The following is a 23,844-nucleotide window of genomic DNA, read 5'->3' on the forward strand; positions in this document are numbered from 1 at the left end:
GCCTGTCTTGGCCTCCCAGAGTGCTAGGATTACAGGTGTAAGACACTATGCCCTGCCAGGTTTTTTTTTTTGTTGTTAATACTTTGGTTTTTTTGTTGATTTGGTTTGCTTGGTGTGTAAAACTACTATTTAAATCTAATACAGTAAATTTAATAGGAGGAAATAGAGAAGAGTGTGAATCTAAATAATCTAATTTGACTTACAATAGTTCATTTTCCCAGATAATTGTTTAGTTATTTTACTTTGCCTCTACCTGAGAAAAGAGAAGATTTGGGTTCTATGCCTATTTCCCTTCATTCCCTTTCTCCACAGCAGTCAAATCCACTAAAGAACACAGTCCTTTGTCAGAACAACATAGGATTCATGAAAACTAACTCTCAGAGAGGAGGAATATGCAAAGATTGTTATTGTAAACTGCCACATAAAGAATCTCCTTAGTTATAGGTTCAAAATATATTGACAGGAGTTGAGTCATATCCTTACATGTCACTGCCTCTCCCCACAGTGGGAGGAAAATTTGCATCTGAATGATTGGCCCTCATTTTCTGGGCTGGATTTGAGTTTGCTGTCCTGAAGCTGCCAGTGCACTCACTTAGAACTGCACTGTGCTAAATGCATTACTCAGCATTCAAGAAAATAAGAAATGATCAGAAGATGTTGGCTTTGTGCTAAATTTATCAGTCAGATGAACTGAACTGTGTCCAACCTAAGAAGGCATATAATTTCTTTTGATGAAAAAGGTTCTTAAAATGTGGTCCTCAGACCAATTACATCACCTCTTGAGAATTTGTCAGAATTGCAAGTTCTCGAGACCCCCCACCCCAAATATCAGAAACTCTGGGGGGTGAGGCTCATCAGTCTCTTTTTATGAAATCTTTCCAATGGATATGACCACTGAGAAGGAAGAGGATGGGGGAAGGTAGGCATAGGGCCCATATCCTCTTTTCTCAGGTGGAGGCAAATAAAATAATTTTCTGGAAAAATGGACTTTTGTAAGAAGCCAAATCGGATTATTCAGATTCAGACCCATCTTTTTTCCTTTCTTTTGCTTTATTAAATTACTGTTAAAATCATTCTACAAGTTATTTTCTGTCACTTGTAAAAAAGTTTTCAACTAAGAAGAGCTACTTCTTTACCCACACTCAAAAAACACACATCTACAAATAGAGATACACATTTGTGTACAGAAATATACATGAGAGGGACCCACGTAAATTTGTCTTTTCACATGGAAGTTAAAACTTATGAGTAAGTTTAATACATTGCTGTATATGACAGATATACACATTTAATTATGAGGGTGTTTTTTGCTAAAATTAAATTTTATTTATTATAGATTGTGTCACAGCATAAAGATTCAATTTCAAACTGAAATTTCAATTTGAAACATTATGCAAAAGAGCCCTGGCCACTTCATGTGGAATTAATATATTTTTCCATTTGTTTCGTAGAAGTATGGAGCAGTGGGATGGCTTTCATGATCAACAGGAGGACACTAATAGCTACTCCGAGTCTGTGAAATTTGATGCTCGCTCAATGACAGCTTTGCTTCCTCCCTGTAAGTAGAAGGTGATGGGCTGCTCATGGAGGTTGTTCTTAGAGTTATTGACAATCTGTAAAATTATAGCCTTAATACTTACCTTAAACGTACATGGATATTAAAATAAGATGTATTTGACAAACAGGGGTATTCTTGAGGCAGAATAAAAATAAGTTTATATAAAAGTAAGCCATAATTATCATATGAAATTGAATTAATCTACAATGCCAGTTGAGCCCTCTGACTTCCTAGCTACAATATGAGGTCTTGGAGATAAATATGATCGAAGCTGAATATGACCCATGAACTAATAGTTGAAAATCATGGGTGGTAGGTGCCTGTATTAGTTTTCTAGAGTTGTGGTAGTAAATAGTCACAAATTAGGAGACTTAAAACAACAGAAATGTATTCTCTCACAGTTCTGCTATCAAGACGCTGAAATGCGGGTGTTGGGAAGGCCATGTGCCCTTTTGAAGGCTCTAGGGAAGAATCTTCCATGCCTCCTCCTAGTTCTTGTGGCTCCTGGCAATCCCCTTCGTGTTCCTTCCCTTTGTACCTCACCACTCTCATCTCTCCCTCCTTCTTTATATGTTTTTCCTTCTCTGTGTAGCTGTTCGTTCTTTTCTTATAAAGACATCAGTAATTAGATTGGGGTTCACCCTACTCCAATATAACTTCATTTTAACTTGATTATACCTCCAAAGACCCTATTTCCAAATAAACTCACTTTCACAGGTACCTACAGTTAAAACTTCAACATATCTTTTGAGGGCACACCATTCAATTCATATACCAGCGGTGAAACCCATTTGCAAGGTTACAACAGCTCAAAAGTAGCAATACTCAGCTGTATCTGAACAGGAGCCTTCAAGTTGTCATGACAGAATTACTTATAATTGTAGTAAACCTCTAAGTATAAATACTTATCGCTAAGGGGATGGGTGGAGGCAGAAAAGACAGAGAAGACATTTCAATTTGAAGAAGCAGCATATACAAAGTTAAAGGATCACATAGGAGTTGTTACGTAGCAAATCTGAAATACAGATTGCAACTCCAGGGCACAGTGGATCTTGTGCTCTGTGTGAAGGGTGGATGGGAGGATGTGGCAAAAGTGAGGCACAAGTGAGGCACATATAAAAACAGATAATAGTGAGGGAGGGCTGTTACAGACAGAAACGATGAGAGTTTGAGGAAGGAGAAGAGAGACATTGGGAGCAGAGAAAAAGCAACCAATATTTTTGAGAGCTATTTAAAAGCAAAATTCACATTTGCGATTGTAAATTAGAGATGAAGAAGGTGACTGCTACTTTTCAGGCTTAGTCAACCTGGCAGGTGGAATATATCTCAACTTGTTTCTATTATGAGTTCTTTTCCTTTTTTCTTTAAATCTTTTCTTTCCTTTCCTTTCTCTCTTTTTCTTTTTTAAAATTTTTTTTTTACTTTTGAGACAGGGTCTCACTTTGTCACTTAGGCTGGAGTGCAGTGGTGCAGTCATAGCCCATTGCAGCCTTGACCTCCATGGCTCAAGCAGTTTTCCCACCTCAGCCTCCTGAGTAGCTTGGGTTACAGGCACATGCCACCACACTTGGCTAATTTTTGTATTTTTCGTAGAGACAGGGTTTCTCCATGTTGCTCAGGCTGGTCTCAAACACCTGGCTCAAGCCATTCTCCCCACTCAGCCTCCCAAAGTGCTGGGATTACAGGCAAGAGCCACCCCAGCCAGCTCTTTTCTTTGCTTTTAAGAAATTTTCTCTCTTTTCCTCTCAATCCCTTATAGAACATTATTGAATGATGTCTAAACTTTGTTTTTAATTTAAGAATTCACAACCTGAAAGCAAAATTTACTTTTTCTTAATTGATCGATAAAAGCAATGACCATAGAAAATAAATTTTTAGTGACTGCTGTATTCATCTAATCAGAGAAGGGTCTTCGTCATCTACCGTTTCCCTCCATATTGATTTGTCTCTACTACAGTTACAATTATCATCCCATTATACAAATCACAGTTCTGTATAAATGCATATGAATAAAAGGTTACTATTTTTAAAATATGTTCTGAAACATAGAGAGGGTGGGCATCATTGATCCATTCTAAAGTCAAAATGCGTATCACTTTGTTTATTTAATTATTCTTAAATATTGTTTATATTGTATTGAAATCATAAGAGATATCCAAATACAAAACTATGAAGAAAATTATTTTAACATCATAGTCATTGAAAATAAATATTTGCCCTATCTGATTTTAAAATATTAAGAAATTATATAGTTACTTTAGAAAATTTTATTGTCACCCAGAATATATTCCCGTGTGAACAATGAGTAAATGAATAAAATTTATGTTTGCATATGTAAGTATTGATATTAAAATTTCTTAACTAATTCCAAAAAATCAGACAAGCACAACTTGTAGATCACCGTAACTTTATTGTGGATGTTTAGTTAGTGGATAAGTCAATCAAGTGTTTATAATGATAGATACCTGGATTGGCCTTTCCTGTGACTGTCCCTTTGCTTTCTATGGATAAATGTGGACCAATTTTCTCTCTTTTTTTATTTCAGTAGGCTTGGTAGTAACAGTATAATTGGAGAGTAAGACTATTTTAATTATGGAACAAGATAACATTTTCTAACCACAGGCTGGGTTTTGTGTTTTATTAGATCCTAAAAACAGCGCTTCCCTTCAAGAGAAACTGAAGTCCTTCAAAGCTGCACTGATTGCCCTTTACCTCCTTGTGTTTGCAGTTCTCATTCCTCTCATTGGAATAGTGGCCGGTAATGTAATCCAGAGTTTTTAAACTTAGCAACTCATCCCGTGAATTACTCTTTGCCAAAGCAAAAAAGAAGCATTTGGTCTTCTGTATACATTTATAAAGAAAATACTGTATTACACAGTGTCCTACAAATTTATTAGATTAAAAAACAGATTCTGCAAAGTTAAGTAGAAAAAGTTTTAAAATTCGCAAAAAGGAAACAGAAAAAGTAAGTGCAAGATAAAAATATAGATTTGTAAAAGTAAAATGAAAAGGATTAAACTCTTTCAAGATATATTATCCTCTAGAGTCTGCTCCTTCTAATGTGGATGACAAATTTCAAAAGTATTCACTTTGCCAATGTAAAGAAATTACATGATCATTTATATTAATACTGGCTATTATATTAAAAACAAGCCTGTTGTCCAGGAAAAGCTCTTAAACTTTTAGTACTGAGAGCTGACAAAATATTTCTGTTAGTCTTCAAAGAGAGGAGACCTTGTAGAATAGTGGCCTACAGCTTAGCAAAATCCAGTTTATATGACCACACTTTTCATAGGGATATTACTTAAAATATCTCTAAAAATAACCTGATAGCATCCTTTCAAAGAAAAAATAATAAAACATATTACTTGGCCTCAAAATGATGTTCTCAAGGTATGTATATTTTTGGAGAGTCTGACTTGAACCGGGGATAGATTTGACTGTTTCTATGAGAGTGAATAGCTTGTATACACCTTAAGCACATATGTAAATTTCATTCCCCTAGGAGAATTTTGGATGGATTTGATGTATTTTGATTAGTATTTGAATTTATGTGCCTTGTAGCTCTCCTCTTCTCTATGTGGCTGATAAAATGTCTGCCCATATTCTCTAACAAGAGATAGCCTGGGAATAAGATACATTTTTATGTGCATACTAAGCAGCTTAACAACAACAACAAAAAATGTTCCTAGATGCCAGACCAAACTTCCTCCACTACAGAGCAGTCTAAGGAAGTATTCCAAGACACAGTGAAAATTCCACTAAGAAAGAAATCATAAAAACAATAATACACCCTTAAACTTACCCTCCATACAGATGCTATAATTATTCTCATTATCCACATAAGCAAATTGAGACAACTCAGTGTTGGAGCTAGAGTTCCCATCCCAGACTTCTGAACCCTATCCTCTGGTCTATTGTCTTCCAGATTAATTAAGTTTTTATAAAACGACATGGTTGACCAATAAAAAACAAAACAAAAAACAAAGTCACCACAGGAAAATATTTTCCACAGGTAACAATTAACATCTTTTTGGCCATTAAAAATAAACTGAAACAAAAATCCAACCATAACAACCAAACCAACCAACCAGACTACTGCTGTCTGAGTAATAGGAGCTGACGTGTTTGGCATTAAACAATTATCTAGTAAATCAAGGTTATCTTTATGTTTGTTTATGTCTATGCTTACCTATAATTTGAAATGCATAACTAAAGAATGCTTCATTGTTGGGATTGTTAGCCATAAGCCAATTAGAATTTGGGTAGATTTCATCAATTTTATACAAACCTCTGCCTGCAAAACCAACACCAGGGACTACTGCTCCTCATAGGCTCATGGAGAGTACAAACAGGAATCGGAAAAGAATTCAAGGTTCTAACCAAGTTCAAAGTCTGAGCTATTAGAAAATACTACCAGTTCACACAGTTGTTCTGAAGTTGACAATGGTTGATCTGAAGTAGTTTGTTTACTAAAACTACATAGGTACATACTAAAATTGACAAGACACTAAGAATGTTCCAATTGTATAAGTTCACATCAGTCTCAGGTTCACCAAAATTTGGAAAAGACCTTACCGTGTTTATCATGTATTAACAATAAACAATTGACAATCCACTTACAACTTTAGTTAAGTTTGTAGATCAGTATATTTTCAAAAAGAAACTAAAAGACAATATGTATCTCTACTTGGCGTAAACATTACAAATGTAGACAAAATATATCCCTAAAATGATAGAAGTTTGGCAAATATGAATTGATGGGTAAAATAGAATATTGTACATAAAACTCTAAATATGAAGTGAATTATATATTGAGAGCTATTTTTTTAATTATTAGGTTTATTCCATTTACTACCTTTGCTTAAAGAAGCTGCTGAAACACTATCAGAGTATAACCATATAATACTGTGTCAGAACAATAAGATAAAATGTATATATATAACAATTATATATATACTTGTGTATATATATATAACATATATACATATAAGTATATACATATATATATATATATAATTGTTACTGAAATAGTAAAAATTCTTTAGCTGAAAACAATATACATTGGGGGTGGAAAAAGATAATTCCAACATGAAAGAGTAGATATGATCTTTAGAATCAGATATAACCCTGTCCTTAGGTTTTCATAAAAGTCTGTCTCCTTTCATATGTGGAATAGAAAAGTCACAAAATGCCATCTCTCCAATAAAAATAAGTGAACTTTTGGAAATATAAACCCTGGCATTCTTTACGTAGATATATGATAAAAAGTTAACATTCTGAAGGAAAGTTAGTTTTCACTCAGGGTTGGATAGAACAGGCAATTTGTGTTTTTAGATCTGTAAACAAAATGTAGCATTTACTGTCAACTCATGTTTAACCTGTTGTCAAAATTAAAAATAGTTGGTCACATGACTTTAGTCAAATTGGGTCTTCACTTTCCGTATTTTGAAAAATATTTGCTTTACTGATACAAAATAAAACTTACTTCCAGGGAAAGTAAAATTATATGGTTGAGCAATCAGAGCAATGTGCGTAGTAAAATAAAGCACAGAGATAACTGCTCATGGGAACATCCAACTCCAGAAAAAGTTTTTTATCACAATGCTAATTCCCCATAGTTAATCAGTTTTGGGCATATAGGTTATTGAATCACACATATTGAATTCAAATATTAATAATAGCAAACATCTGAAACTTATCAAATGTTTATTATGTGCCAGTAAGTGGTCTAAGTATTTTACATAGAGTTCGTTTAATTATCTGGACACTGACTATTAGTATCCCATTTATACAGATGGTGAAATAGAAGCAATGACAGATTAAGTAATTTGTTCAATGCCATTGTTGATAAAGGGCTGCACCTGAATTGCTAACCCAGGCAGTTCTATTCTAGAATCCAAATTCTTAACTACTACTTCAAAGGAAATTATAATTTTTAAAAAAGGACAACGTTAGAGGAATTTTTTAATTAATATTATACTTTAAGTTCTGGGGTACATCTGCTGCAGGATTTTACATAGGTATACATATGCCATGATGGTTTCCTGCCTCCATCCCCCAGTCACCTACATCAGGTATTTCTTCTAATATTATCCCTCCCCAATCTCCCCAGCCCCCTAAAGACCCCAGTGTGTGATGTTCCCCTCCCTGTGTTCATGTGTTCTCATTGTTCAGTACGCTCTTATGAGTGAGAACATGTGGTGTTTGCTTTTCTGTTCCTGTGTCAGTTTGCTGAGAATGATGGTTTCTGGATTCATCCATTTCCCTGCAAAGGACATGAACTCATCTTTTTTTAAGGCTGCATAATATTCCGTGGTGTATATGTGCCACATTTTCTTTATTCAGTCTACCATCAATGGGTATTTGGGTTAGTTCCAAGTCTTTGCTATAGTAAACATTGCCACAATAAACATATGTGTGCATGTGTCTTTATAATAGAATGATTTACAATGCTTTAGGTATGTACCCAGTAATAGGATTGCTGGTTCAAATGGTATTTCCATTTTTAGATGTTAGAAGAATATTTTGAGTAATTTTTTAAAAATTATTTATTCGGACTTCTAGTTGTTGTCAAATTTCATTCCCAACTGTTCTTTTATTCCCAGAGTTACTCAAACAATGCTTTACACATAGTAAGTATGTAATAAATAAATCATAGAATTAATGAATGCATGGGTGAGGCTGTCAACCCCATACTTGCTCCCCACAGTGAATTTAATAAATGTGATGAGATGCAGTTAAGAAATATACTTGTATGTCCAAGTTATTGATAAATTAAGAAATATAGAAAATATACAATCTCTATTATAGATTGCATGAAAATATTGTCACACATATTTTGTTATATCAAGTTAGCTAATATTAAATTAATACAACCAGGAAAAATATGGTATCGTGCATTTTTTGAAATTAGAATTTAATTACATATTTAATTAGAGTTGTAGTTTAATTACATATTTGACATTCCTAATGTAATGATAGCTGCAGTAGTAACCCTCATCAAACTGCCTCTTTAAGTAAAGATAAAAAATACAGTGGACTCTGTAACCAAGATAACATCTCTCACATATAAGGCTCTTTAGAAGAATAGATAAGCCTATTGCTTTTGTGCTCAGCACCACTGTTGAGGTCATTGTTACTTTTACAAATTGAGAAAACCAAAGCCAGGAGAGGGATGGGTAACTTGCTCAGAGTAACCTAGTTGGTAATGGAGGAGTGTAGAAAGATTCTAGAATCAGGGAACTAGATCCTATGTAAATACCAAGCTCTAATTTATGGAACAGAATCCTTGACTTAGGGTAGAACTAAATGTTTTTCATCTGTTGTTTAATCCTCAAAAATATAAAAAACTGGTACTGTCACCTTATCACTTTGGCTAAGAAAATTGATAGACTCAGGTGGAGCTGCATATATTTTTGAGCCATAGGAAATTGTTCTTTTTAGTGTTCCATAATTGTCAAATGTGGAAAATCTTTTACATCCAATCTAATATGAATACGACTAATATAAATGTTGCTAAAAGGTATAAATTGACACATAGAGTTACAGAAAAATAAAATATCTTAACCATCACTGAATGATAAGATTGTGTTTAACATTTTCCTCATTGTCTATAATTATACATTATTTTTGTATAAAAAGTTAAAGTTTATGCCTTTTTTAAAAAAACTGTAAAACATATTGCTCTAAATTATTTCAAAGTGATAATTAGCTTGTTTAGAGAACATATGCCCATTTGGGGATATCTGTCAGCAGCTCAGTATGTTCCTAAAATACTATTTTGAAATATAATTTTTTTCTTTTGGAAATAATCACAAGGTTGTTCATCCAAACATTGACTATATTACTGAAAACAGAGGCAAACTAAATGCAGTTGTTTTTAAAATAAATCTGGCAGATCTGTACATAAAATACAATAGAATTTATTAAATTATTTTTGTAGAACAATATTAAACATTAGTAATATGAAAAAGTACTTATGATAGAACATTAAATTAAAAAGTGGTTTCCAGATTGTATACAAATGTTATATTGTAAGATAATAATATGATAATAGAGGCAGAACCAGGGTTGAGACACATACACCAAAATGTTATAGTTTCAGCTAGAACAATGAGATTCATGGTAAATTATATTTTACAATAGTTAAAAAGGAGTTCTATAAAAATAGTACCTTTGTAAAGAGAACAAATGTATCTGCCCAATTTCCTGCTCCACCGACTGTGAATTAGGTCTGCGTTAACTGAAAGTGACATATCTCTGGCAGCTTAAGTGAAAGAATGAAGAAGATAAACCAACAATTTATCCATGCTGTACATGACATCAGTGTTTTACCACATATTGCTTTTGTGGTCATCGTGATCATCAGCAGCATCGTTAACATATTCAACATGCTTACTTTAGAAACTCTATTAAGCATTAGTCCATTTTGTTCTAACCATGGTTTCATAGATACATTGCCTTTCATAATCTATGGAATTTGTTTGAACTGGAAAAGCCAAAATCAGTGGCCAAGAAGATTCAGATAAGCAGCAATTCAGAAAGCATGATATAATTAATCTTAATGTAAAATAGGAAAGGGAGAATGTATGCTTCTCAGCAACATACTTATTGTAGTTCACATGTTGTAGATTTAAAACAAATACTCAAATGCTGGAATGGAATGGAATAGAATAAAATGATCAGAATGGAACAATATGGGATGAGATAGTGTATGCGTTTAAGTATCAGGCCATGACTGGTTTATTTTTACTTAAATATACAGCTCAACTCCTAAAGTGGGAAACGAAGAATTGCTCAGTTGGTTCAACTAATGTGAATGACATAACACAAAATCTTATGGGAAAAGGAAATGACAGCGAAGAGGAAATGAGATTTCAAGAACTCGTTATGGAACACATGAGCAACATGGAGAGGAGAATCCAACATATTTCAGATGTAGAAGCCAACCTCGTAGAATCAGAGCATTTCCAAAATTTCAGCCTGATAATTGATCAAAGATTTAATGACGTTCTTCTCCAGCTACGTACCTTGTTTTCCTCAGTCCAGGGACATGAGAATGCAATAGATGAAATCTCCAAGTCCTTAATAAGTTTGAATACCACATTGCTTGATTTGCAGTTCAACATAGAAAAGCTGAATGGCAAAATGCAAGAGAGTACCTTTAAGCAACAAGAGGTAAGAGTTTTTGTACTACAAGTTCATATGCTGGAATTGAATCCATCCAGATCTTTTCTCCTTAGGCAGTAAGGAAAGCAAAAGTTGCAAACCCTGTTTTATCATCCTGTTTACCCTGATTTCTTTGGTGAACTTGTCAAAAGATTTTGAATGAGTGTTTAAGGATTTGAAATGGATTTCCTTTTCCAAACTCTTAGGAAAAGGGGGAGTTTTTTTCCCATTGAGTATAGACTACCATTATATAAATACTGTTAAAATGTCTTATTAGACTGCCTAAACCAATCATAATTTTTAGATTATCTTAGCAGATCTTGAGAAGTGAACACTCTATATTTGTGAATTTTGCAACAGACCCAGTATTTCTTCATCATCAAAGGAATGGAAACCTTTTATTTTATATGGTTATCCTAAAAAAAAATCTAAATTTTAAAATAATTTATTTTGCCACTCCCAACAGGTATATATATGATGTTATGTGTATAAATAACTATAAAGAATTAAATTTTGAATGTGTACATATTATCATCATGGGATAACCATAGGATGATAATGTATATTCATTATCATCATAAGATCAAATACACATTAAGTTTTCTACTTCTATGCAAGGTATGGTATTAATTAAATAGCAAGAAGCCAGCAAAAAAAGCATCATCACAATCAGTCTGTAGATTCATCTGATATCCCTTTCATTATTGCAACACCACTCTAAACCAATTGTTGGCAAAGTTTCATTGTAAAAGGCCAGATGGAAACATTTTAGGCTTTCAGGATCATATGATCTCTGTTGTCACTACTCATTGCTGCCATTGTAGTGCAAAAGCAGGCACAGAAAGTACATGGACGTGTGAGCAGATCTGTGATACAACAAATGTTTCTTTACAAAAACAGACTATGAGCTGAATTTAGCCCACGAACCATAATTTTCTGATGTCTGCTCCAGACCACTTTGTGGCCAGCCCTGGTTAAGATCTGGATTATTTTGTATTGATGTGAAAGGAGTTAAGAAGCAAATCGCTTATTTCTAAATTGTATATCCTTTTTGTTGGATAATTTGTTTCTCTCCATGAAAAATAAATGTTTGACTATAGCTTTGAAAAAGACATGAAAAAATAACTTTTATATTAAAAATACCTAAGACCCAAGATTATAATTAATGTGGTCTATAAAATTTTTATTATTAGTTAAGCAATGCTGTCATCTTTCAAGTAAATTTTATTGAATAGACCAATTCCTACTTAATGAGGTTATTTTCTGTATAAATACAATATTATAATGCAAATACAGTATGTTATGTTATTACACAGTAGTGATTTTTTAAAAGGGATGTTACTTATAGAGCAAAGATAAATCTCTGAAGCTGTAACATCAGATCAAAACCAACTAAATTATTGATTAGAGAATAAACAGGTTAATAAATTATATATTTTTTTATTTGTAAGTTTAAAGCACTCAGAATTTTTGAACTTGTACATGCTCCTCACCTTAAGGTGTCAAAACAAAATGATATTCCAGTCTGTGTATGGAGATTCTGTTGGTGAACCTCATCCCAACACCCTGATACTCTGTTTCTATTCCATGTCACTTCTAAAATCTATCAGTGTTTCCTACATTGCTAGTAAGTATCTAAGCATATCAAAGGGTATTGGGATATCAAAGACGGGCCATAGGAAGATTAGAGAAAGTGTACAAAGAAGAAACTGTTCATAGGTTTGAAGAATGCAAGAAAGTGAGGAAGCTAAAATGCTGGTTATCAGGATAGACATTTACTGAGTTGGAGGGAAAGAATAGTGGACAAGAAATACTATTTTATGTAGAAATAGAGTCAGAGGAGCGCTGAGATGAGGTAAAGAAAGAGGGAAGGTGGATGAGATAGAAAAAGAAGGATACTTTGGATTCTGTCAATGCTTCAAATCCTGCAGGACCATGGAATGTTTTTGTTTGTTTGGAGATAGAATCTCACTCTGTTTCCCAGGCTGGAGTACAATGGCATGGTCTTGGCTCACTGCAACCTCTGCCTCCTGGGTTCAAGTGGTTCTTGTGCCTCAACCTCCTGTGTAGCTGGGATCAGAGGCATGTGCCACCACACCCAGATAATTTTTGTATTTTTAGTAGAGACAGGGTTTGTACCATGTTGGCCAGGCTGGTCTTGAACTCCTGTCCTCAGGTGATCCACCCATTCTGGCCTCCCAAAGTGCTAGGATTACAGGTATGAGCTACTGCCCGTGGCCGACCATGGAATGCTTTTGAACCCACATATGTGAGGAATTTAAAGCAAATTGGAAGCCATTTGGAAGGTGGTAGAAATTTTGAACCTATTTGCAGTGATAATTAATGAAAACAATCAAAATCTGGTGATCAGTGAGGTGTTTGAGTTTCGATAGATTACACTTATGTTTTGGAGGGAATTTCAGCATTAGAAAAGGAAATACGAGGGAATGGGGAAACTTTCAGAACTATCTCTCTCTCTCTCTCTCTCTCTCTCTCTCTCTCTCTCTCTCGACGGAGTTTCATTCTTGTTACCCAGACTGGAGTGCAATGGCACGATCTCGGCTCGCCGCAACCTCTGCCTTTTGGGTTCAAGCAATTCTCCTACCTTACCCTCCCGAGTAGCTGGGACTACAGGCGCGCACCACCATGCCCAGCTAATTTCTATATTTTAGTAGACGGGGTTTCACCTCGTTAACCAGAATGGTCTCGATCTCTTGACCTCGTGATCCACCTGCCTCGGCGTCCCAAAGTGCTGGGATTAGAGTATATATATCTTTAAAAATAGTAGTCACTCATAGAGACTTAGAAACTAGGTCAGTACCAGACAGAGAGACAGAGAGAGAGAAAGTGAGTGTGTGTGTGTACTCCTGTGTACATTGAAGAACAACATTGGGACTCTTGTCCCCTATGCTTGAATAACTTTATTGGTCTTTGAATATTTAGCCCAGTGCAGAATTAATGCCTTAATTTGTAAATGATGTTTGAAGAAATGGCTTATAAGTGATACCAGCATAACATTTATCAAGGACACACCAAACACTAATTTGAAAAAAGGAAGAACACTGGCACCAAATGAAAGATGGGGTGCCACTTATCATCTCCTTTGACAGGTGAAAAGGACTGTTTGACTGCAAAATTAAACGCCTGTTTCTAGGAAGGTCACCGCTGGCAGTGGGTGGAAGGTCTGCATGGACGCCATATAGGATTTTTTAAAATTAAATACACTTTTTCTCCTCCCAGTAAAAATAATTTCCAGTGAAATTTGACAAATGTAAGTGCCACATGCAGTTTTCAAGGAGGGAAAAAGAAGGTAGCCTAAGCTTTTACATATGAAAAACTCGAATAATTCCTAGTTTCTAGGGAGCAAAATCACTTTCTGGTCCCTTAACTCCTTTTGCTGAATATCTGGAACTAGCTGTCATACTTGCAGCAATTTTTAGCCACCTAAATTAAGTCAAGGATATTTATCATGGTGCTGTGCCCTCCAAACATCCATGCTCACTATTTCACCTTTATTATAATGATGGTATTGTACAGAAAATGTCAAATGGTCAGGGAAGGAGGAGGTGCGAATAGAGAAATTCTAGTCTAGAATAAGGTTCTGGTTGGGAGAAGGCACAGTTAGAGCAATGAAAGCTGGTAAGCCTCTCTCTTTAAGTATAGTGCCAGTGAAGGATAAACCTAGATGCACGTTCATTTATTGTCAAAGGTCTTATACCCTGATCATCTTAAACCTCTCACCTCAACTTGTCTTCAGTTCAGTCCAGTTCAAAAGAATATAATTTTCACTTTACGTCTGGATCAAAGAAACATATACCACGGGCCTATTTCCATGTGCAAATGGGAAATGAGTATCTATCTACTTTAGAACATAGAAGTACTTAATAAAATAATAAACATACAATGAAGACAAAAGTGGGATAAAATGTAGAACAGAGAGACACAAAATATTACCAGAATAGATGAGATTTGGTTCATCACAAAGAGAAAGCCAAACACCAAAAGAGAAAAACAAGCAAAGGATCTAAAAGAAAAATTAATAAATATTGTCAAAAATTTAATGACTGGATACTTTAACCTCATTATAATTTGAAAAACAAGTTAAATGATAATAATTTGCTATGTACCTACTCTTACTGCACAAACTTAAATATATTAATGGTACCCAGTTGTTGGCTGCAAAAAATGGATAGTGATACACAGTAAGAGGAAAAAAAATGGTAGCATGTGTTTGGCGAGGAGTATGGCAATGTTTGAACAAAATGCTGTTTAATTTTTAGTCTCTTTGGTCAAATCCACCTTCCAGGAAGGTTCTGTAAAAGTACTTGTATCAGTATGTAAATACATTTAAAATGGTGTTCATGACAGCATTGTTTAAGGTTGTAGAAAAGTACACAGCTCAGAACACTATGAACAGGAATCCTAAATAAATTTTGAGAAATAGTTTCACTTCCACTAAATTATTGAAAATGTCAGTCTCTAAAGTAATTTAATATTAAATATTCTTAATATATTATTAAGTAAAATATAAAAACATATTCCAGCCTATAGGAAGATCCTCTCTACATATACACAAAATGTATATGTATTTGAAAACACAAAGCACTAACAATGCCTCAAATACAGAGGCAATGCAAACTGAAAGTAAGCCTTGTTAATATGCTATTTTGAGGTTTTACTGAGTATGAAAATCTTTTGTCAGTGTTCATCACCACTGAGGATTATGACATTTGCTTATTACTATAAGACAGTTTCCCATATAAATACATCAAATTTATGGAATTGGAATATATTGTGACTCTACAATATGAAGACATTATACTTCAGATAAATTAAAACCATATGATGTTTATTTTATTGTTAGCATTTTGACGTCTATATATATGGGAATAGAAATGTATCTTAAATATGTTAAATGGATTCCTTGGAGGGGGTTGTGATTGTAAACATTCAGCCATTCGGTCAAAAGAGGAAATGTTTTACAATTATAGAATTACTACTTTAAAAGGTTTTCTAATTTCTGTATTCTTATTCCATAACATTCCTGTAATATGTTTTTAAAAACCTGAACTCCCAGGGTTTCTTGAACTTTCATATTTGATAATTATATATGTAGCCAAGGTTGTGAATGCTCACTTATGTTTTACAGGAAATCAGTAAATTAGAGGGGCGTGTTTACAATGTATCAGCAGAAATCATGGCTATGAAAGAAGAACAAGTGCATTTGGAGCAGGAAATAAAAGGAGAAGTGAAAGTACTGAATAACATCACTAATGATCTCAGACTGAAAGACTGGGAACATTCTCAGACACTGAGAAATATCACTTTAATTCAAGGTAAAATGTCTTGTCATTCCTCCAGAAAATGATATATATTCAAATGTACTGATACATGCAGAAATTTGTATTTGAAATCCTATGGTTTGAAAGAAATAGTTTTTGAGCATACAATTACTGCAGATACCCAGAGGAAAAAATATTAAAATTAGATCAAGATAGAGTAAAATAACAGTAGCCTTGTATCCTTCAAATAGAAAGAGATAAACAAAATATATCTTAAAATCTAATGATTTTCTCATTTTAAAAAACTACCTCAAAAGTACTGAAGACAAATACAAATTTTCTGTAATTACAAGTTTCTTCACATGTTCACAGATCAAGCTTATTAATAGTTTTTTCAAAACTTCCAGTCTTTTTTACTTCTTACCTGACTGTATTATTAATTAAAAAGATCTTTTGAACTTTCCAAAATAATGATGGATGTGTCCATTTCTTCTGCAGTACCTGTTAGTAAAATAAGATAGGGTGAACTGAATCTTACTAATTTATGTATATATATACACACACACATATATATGTGATATATATATATGTGATATATATATATATCCATGTGTGTATGCGTGTATATACACACACACACACACGTGCTTTTAGTTTTAGCTTTACATTGTAGATATTTTAGCTTTAGCTTTACATTACAGTTTTTCTATATTTTGATTTCAACCATTTGCAGGTATTTTTCTATATTTTGATTGCAACCTTTTGCCTTTTGGTATCCTTTGTTTTTGGTTTGTCTCTTGTAATGAATGCTTACCTTTATTTTAAAAAATACACAATCTGACAATCTCTTTTCACTGTATTTATTTCTAGTATCTTATTATGTGCTCTGTTTTTCTCCAGTTTGTTTTATGTTTCCTTTGCTTTCCTTTATTGCCACTTTCAGATCGATTAATATTTTTCTCTTGGTGAATTTTTCTCTCTACCAAAGTTACCAAAAAGGTTTTAGAAACTTTGTAGTGTATTTCTAATTTTATTGATTGTTGACCTTAACATTCATCTTGAAGTCTGAAGTTGATCAGTAACTTAATGTTCATCCTAAAATACATAAGAAAGAGAAAATGCTTTGATGGTCCTCCTACCTAGTTTACTAATATTTTTAGTATAGTTCATTCTACTTTATTGTTTTGTTTTGTTTTGTTTTTATCAAGCGTTTAGTCAATATGATTTTTCTTTTTTGTACAGACAATATTTTTGTGCCCTAATTAGGGAGAATTAGTCAAGCTGGTGGGACTAGGGAAAGCAAAAAGAAAATGAGGATAAGCTATAAATCTGCCTTTCTTCATGGTCCAGAACATGTAGCCCTCCTGCGTGAAAATTATCAACAGATACCTGCAAGTTACCTTGCATTGTAACCTTGGCTTATCAGTACTGCACGAGCTCCCTTCAGCATACAGTATAAACACTATTCTATAAAATCTCCAGCAAGCCTTTGTTTCCCGGAAGTCAGCTCCTCTTCTGCTGGCCTGCTCATTGCCTCCTTGTAACATATCTTCCTACTTTCACTAATTAATCTGCCTGTCTTTATCTACAACTATCGTGGTAAATTTTTTTTTTTTTTTTTTTGAGACAGAATTTCGCTCTCGTTACCCAGGCTGGAGGGCAATGGCGCGATCTCGGCTCACCGCAACCTCCACCTCCTGGGTTCAGGCAATTCTCCTGCCTCAGCCTCCTGAGTAGCTGGGACTACAGGCGCGCACCACCATGCCCAGTTAATATTTTGTATTTTTAGTAGAGACGGGGTTTCACCATGTTGACCAGGATGGTCTCGATCTCTTGACCTCGTGATCCACCCGCCTCGGCCTCCCAAAGTGCTGGGATTACAGGCTTGAGCCATCGCGCCCGGTCGGTAAATTCTTTTAACTCTGCACTACCTCCTCAGATAGTCACCACCAAACACAATAAATATTTATTTAAATTTGCCGGTGAATTTACCGGTTGTTCGCCCTTCTAAATGCAAATGTATCTCAGTCATTTCTTCTGGGATTATTTTCCTTTTGCCTGAAGTATATCTTTTGGAAGTTCATTTAGTGAAAGTAAATTGATAGTGAAACCTTTTGATTTCATTTTATTTTGTGTTGATCTTTGAAATTATTTTACTACATACACACTTCTTAGGTTGACAGTTATTATTATTACTTCTATCAGTGTGCTGAAAAAATTAGTACCCTGGCTTCAAGCTTTTCATGTGGCTCTTAAAATGACTGCCACCAATCTATTTGTCATTCTCTTTGTCTTTTATATCTGCAGTTTTGCTAATCTTTTTTTTATTGATAAGTTATCCATTTAACATTTGTTGTACTTCTTACATTAGCAGATTTGTGTCTGTCAGTTTGGGAATATAACCAGCTTCAATCACCTTGACTATTGCTTCACAATTCTCTCTCCTTTCCTCTGTAACTGACATAAAATTCATATTGAATGTTCTCATTCCAGTTTCCATGTCTGTTAATCTCTATTTCATGATTTTAATATTTAATCTCATGTTATATCATTAGCAATTAGAAAAATAGAACAAAGAACTTCATGTGATTTCATTTCAAACACACTAGTTTGAGAAAATTAAGTTTAATAATCAAGTGATGACAAGAAAAAAATAAAAACAAGTCTCAGAAAACTATAGACAATTTTTTATTCTAATGCTCATAGTAAAATTAAATAACGTACATATGCAGAAACATAAACATGTAATTTAATGATTGTTTTAAAATTTAAGAAAATAATACAAAATTCAGCGTAATGTTTATGAAAAGGAAATAGATGAATGAGATGGGGGAACATCTAGGTAGATACCTATTTTTGGATTGTGATGTTTCAAGGGTGTTCTTTTTATTATTTACTTTATAGCTTGCTTATCTAGAACACATATTACATATAGTATTTATCACATTAAAACAGATAATTAAGAAACATTTGAATTAATCTGATTTTTCTCTAACAATTAGATACCTGCACTTTGGATTTCAAATAAATGCCCAAAGCTTTACAAATTCAAAACCAAATTCTTGCTTCTTAACTAGCCACCCTATCCACCTCTCCAGATCTGTTGCATTTTCAGTTTTTTTTGATGGTTTCAACTACTTGCTCACTCCATGATCTTAGAAGCTATCTTTGACTTCTTGCTCTCACTCTCTAGATAATCTATTTGTAAGTCCTACTAATTCTTGTTGCATATAATATCTCAAATAAAACAACTTCTTATTCTCTATTACTACTTGAATTCAAGCAACCATATTCCAGTCTGGTGTACTGCATCCACTTCTCAGTTGGTGTCCCTACTTCCACTCTAAATGCATTCTAAATAGAGCACAAAAAGAAAAATTTATTTAAGAAAACCCACACCAGTTACTAGATGTGTGTGCTTTCTCTCTTTACATGAAATGTGCCTTTTCTCTCTCTTGCTTAAGATACTCCAATATTTTCTCATTAGACTTGGGATAAAATCCAAACTTCTAGTTTGTCTGTCACCTGTCTACTTCCCTGCTCCAATTTTCTAAATATTCCCTCAGTCATCCTTCTGCCTAGCTTGGAAATGTGGAAGAATTAAATTCCATAAACAAGAAAAGTTAATAAGGAGGAAGTGCCTGTTTCACTTTGTGCTGTCTGTAATGAACACTAGACATTTTCTCTTTTTCTTGAAACATTCTCTATATCTTTACTTCTTTGCTCCACTTGAAGTTACCTCCTCTGCCTTCTACCATTCTTTTTCTAACTTCCCCCATCTATCTCTACCATGATTTGCTTTAATTTCCCCATAGTACTTACCAGCATAGAATTATGTCATCTATACATTTGCTTACTTGTTTAGCATGTATCTTCTCCAGTAGAATGTGAGCTCTGTGAGGTTAAGTCTTCTCCTTCTTGTCACCTCTGCATTCCCAGTGCCTGTAATAGTGTCTGGAAAGTGGTGGGTGAGCAATTATATATGTGTTGAATTACCAAGTGAAACTAACACTTTCTTCTTAGCAAGTTACACTCTGTAATAGGAATGTCATTCTTCCAGGTTTCCAAGCTACCAATTTTAATTATTTTTATTATTATCTCCCAAGGCCACCATTAGTTCTTAACGTTCTGTATTCTCTATTCCCTTGTCATTTCTTTATATCCTCATATAAATTATTCTTATCACTTTTTCCCAGACTTGAAGTTGTTCCTGCCCAGACTATAATCCTTTTTGCACCCTTGTTGAATATAATCTTCCTAAGGAGAAGGCTTAGATTGCATAAAGACTGTCTGTTGCCTCCTCATTAGACATACATTTTTGTCTGTAGCACTCAAGGTTGTCTTCAGTGTGTCTCTTAACTAATCTTGAATGCTTAATTCCCTCCTTTGTCTTTTTTGTATACCAAATATTTCAACTAAGTTGACTGTGATTCTAACATACCCAGTACTGTCTACATCCTGCCTCATGCTTTTTCCTTTATGTGAAATATTTTCTCTTTGATATGAATTTGAAAATATCTTATTTATCATTCAGTGCCTAAGATGCTACCTCTTGCATGAAGCCTTTGCTGGTTCTACCAAGAGTAATGCCCAGCTGACATTTATTTCTGTCTTAATACAGAACATTAAGTATTCTCTTACAAGAGAAGTCTTAATATAATAATATGTTTAAGAGTATCTCATATTGTCTTCCTCAAGAGTGCTAACTCTTCTTGGACACAAGTTACTTCAATTAGAAACTGTTCTTTATATCTCTTAAAGCACCTAGCCATAAAATATATATTTACTAAATTATAATTTAAGAAGTATATTTTAGGAATTGATAAGTGCTTTATCCTTTATCATATGTTGATTGTAGGATTAGTGTAATTACTTTGTGTTCTCTTTTCCCTTATATCAATAATCACTAAATATATAGTCAAAGAGACAAAGATTTTTTAACACATTTTTCCAGTAGTTATAATAATTAGAGTCTTTAAGAACTACATAAAATTTCATTGTGGAAATGGTGAGGTAGAGTTTGGTGGAGAGCTGGGGACAACATGATTTAAAGAAGCAAAGCGATAAACTCTAGAGAAAGGTATTTAAGAGAAAGAAAATATAATCTGACTCTCTGGTGAGAAAAGCTAACATTCATTTGAAAAATTTTTAGATTTATTGGCTTTCTAGGATATAAAAGCACCAAAAAAAGAAGTACTGATTATCATAGTAGAGAAAATGAAAAAGCAACTGATGACATTTGAATTTGGAGTTTTATACAATTAATTATTGAGATTTTCATAGCTGGACTGTAGGCTAAAAGTGGTGGCTTACGCCTGCAAGCCCAGCACTTTGGGAGGGTGAGACAAGACGGCCATTTGAGCCCAGGAGTTCAAGACCAGCCTAGGCAACGTAACCGAATTGTGAGTTTATATAACCACTATGTAAAGGAAAAATTCAGCTCAGGAATAATGGAAGAACAGATAAGGAAAATGAAGTCAATTGCATTTATAACAGGGTAGCACAGGATGTCAGGAAAGAAGTGAGCAAAATGTTCTCATTTTACCAAACTAGCTTTAAGACCTTGGGCAACTCACTCGCTAATTCACTATAAATATGTTTAGTTAAACATTATTTAAATATCTTTCAGTTTAAACATATCTAAATCAGAGCATGAAAACTGGGAAAAAAAGCAGGTTTAGGCAGCAGTGGCTTAGAAGATGTGTCAGACTTCAATGATGATCTGAATATGAAACAAGATAGAAAACAAAGTAGATAATTAATGCTCATAACGAATAAAAACTAAGGAAGCATAGTTCTGGAAACTTAGATATTATTAGTGTTATGTTATCATCTGAGGATTTTAAATGATATGACATGCCTGGGTTTGCTTTTCTAGTAAATTGGGTAATTTTGGTCTATGATATATATGATTATCAGTATTCTATATCAGTACATTTTTGTGTTATATAAAAAAATCTTAATTTTCCTTTTTAAGAAATAATCATAGGGGAAGCTAAATAGTAGATTTCGTACATGTGTTTTACAGAAGTAATTGTTCATGCTAGATTATTATAATAGCATTTATGAATCATTCCTATACCTGTAATTTAAAATATTAAAGATGAAAAATAATGTAAATTTTATGGCTTCTTGAACTAGAGTAAATCATATTTTGGCCAATATGATCCCAGTTGTTTCTTTGGGGTTTTTTTTTGTTACGTATTTCAGCAAGGGAGCTGGGAGGTAGCATTTTGTCCATTTATTGATGCAAAGAGGCAGTTAGTATGTCAATATGGAACAAAACTTTGAAAAGACTAAATGGAAACTAAGAACAAAGAAAGTGACTACAAAAGACTCTAAGTCTTCATGCTTTTTCCCATAATATGGCTGAACAAATTACTGCATTTCCTTAATTTGATGGTGACATTGCAAAACAGATTTTTATCAAAAAGAGGAGAGCCAACACTGAAGGAAATTGGAGGTGAAATAGACAAAATACATTCAGACCAGATAAAAAAGCTCTAGAAATAGTCCACCTGTGTGATGGTGAAGATGTGGGCTACAATAGAGATGGACAGGAGGCTAATTTTGGAAGGTGGCAAGGTAGTGGATAATGTTCTCAAAAGTTCTGCATCAGAAACTAAGAGTAAAGTGGTATATTATTTGTTATTTTATTCCCCGAGTGTATCTAAAAGACACTTAAAACATTTATTGAGATCCTTCCCACATTCTGTTGGAAACAGTAAAAGAGCTATAACAATGTACAAAAATGGAGCATAATAAGTGAGATTAATGTTACATGGAGAATAGAATGACAATAAAAATGTACTTTCAACACGCCTAGTTAGAACTCTAATAAAAAAACTTTACCTGGTTTTCTTATTCTATGATTCAAATACCAGGTATTAGTGTTTTTATGTAAAAATACAGAGAGGGATTTTTGACTCCAAATTTTGTAAAATAATACAGATGTATTTGCTGTGACTGAACTAATACTCCAAAATGAAAGCTGTATACAGTTCCCATAATTACTTGTAATATAATGGACAGGATAGTAATTAGGAGAGCTCCTTCTGTCTCTTGCTTACCAAGGAAATGGTGAGAAGTCCACTTCAGAGGCTAACAGCCGAGATCTATTCCCTGTGCCCCTTTGTTTCTTCTTGCCTCATGTTCCAGTTTTTCCTAGAATGTCTGTGTCTTGCTTTGGAACCTTAGTTACTAAACTGAAGTCTTTGCTTGTGCACTTTTTTCAAAACACCATCCTTGAGTACTGTGGTTGTGCTTCCCTTCAATTAGTTCACAAAATTCAGGCTGTAAATTGAGTGTCTGTCCCTGATTCACTGCTGTGTAGTGATGAATGGAGTGTTCACGGTTGTGCAAGGTTTCTAAACCTCTTTTCTTGGGAAGTACTGCATTCTTCTGGAGCAAACAGGAGACACATACAGATTCTCTTTGTTGTAGAAACCTGACATTTCTTGTGCTGCACTTAAATATATGTCTCGCAACAATTAAGCTACACCTTAGGATATAATGCACTGGTTGATTTCTAAATCCCTGGTAGTATGTTGTTTGCATGACAATTACATGAAAAACACACACACACAGGAAGGAAATTTTAATAATCTTTTTAAAATTTAATTATTATACTTAAAGCTCTGGGTACATGTGCAGATTATGCAGGTTTCTTATATAGGTATACAAATGCCATGGTGGTGGTTTGCTGCATCCATTGCCCCATCATCTACATTAGGTATTTCTTCTAATGCTATCCCCTCCCCAATCTGTTCACACCCTGCTATTCCTCCCATACCCCTCCATCCTCCAGGCCCCGGTATGTGATGTTCCCCTCCC

At 34.0% G+C, this 23,844-nt stretch overlaps 1 protein-coding gene across 2 annotated transcripts in view; it reads left to right on the forward strand.

The window, feature by feature from the left end:
* MSR1 (macrophage scavenger receptor 1) overlaps window positions 1-23,844 on the forward strand; it is a 92,671-nt gene that overhangs the window by 9,941 nt on the left and 58,886 nt on the right. For both annotated transcript variants that reach the window (XM_017963740.4, XM_008979241.6), the window contains exons 2-5: window positions 1,452-1,558; window positions 4,203-4,316; window positions 10,326-10,738; window positions 15,879-16,065. In XM_017963740.4, the coding sequence (XP_017819229.1) occupies window positions 1,456-1,558; window positions 4,203-4,316; window positions 10,326-10,738; window positions 15,879-16,065 (817 nt within the window). In that variant the 5' untranslated portion in view covers window positions 1,452-1,455. The remainder of the gene's footprint in view (window positions 1-1,451; window positions 1,559-4,202; window positions 4,317-10,325; window positions 10,739-15,878; window positions 16,066-23,844) is intronic.

The sequence above is a fragment of the Callithrix jacchus genome, chromosome 13 (genome assembly GCF_049354715.1).
Source record: "Callithrix jacchus isolate 240 chromosome 13, calJac240_pri, whole genome shotgun sequence".
NCBI classification, from domain to species: domain Eukaryota; kingdom Metazoa; phylum Chordata; class Mammalia; order Primates; family Cebidae; genus Callithrix; species Callithrix jacchus.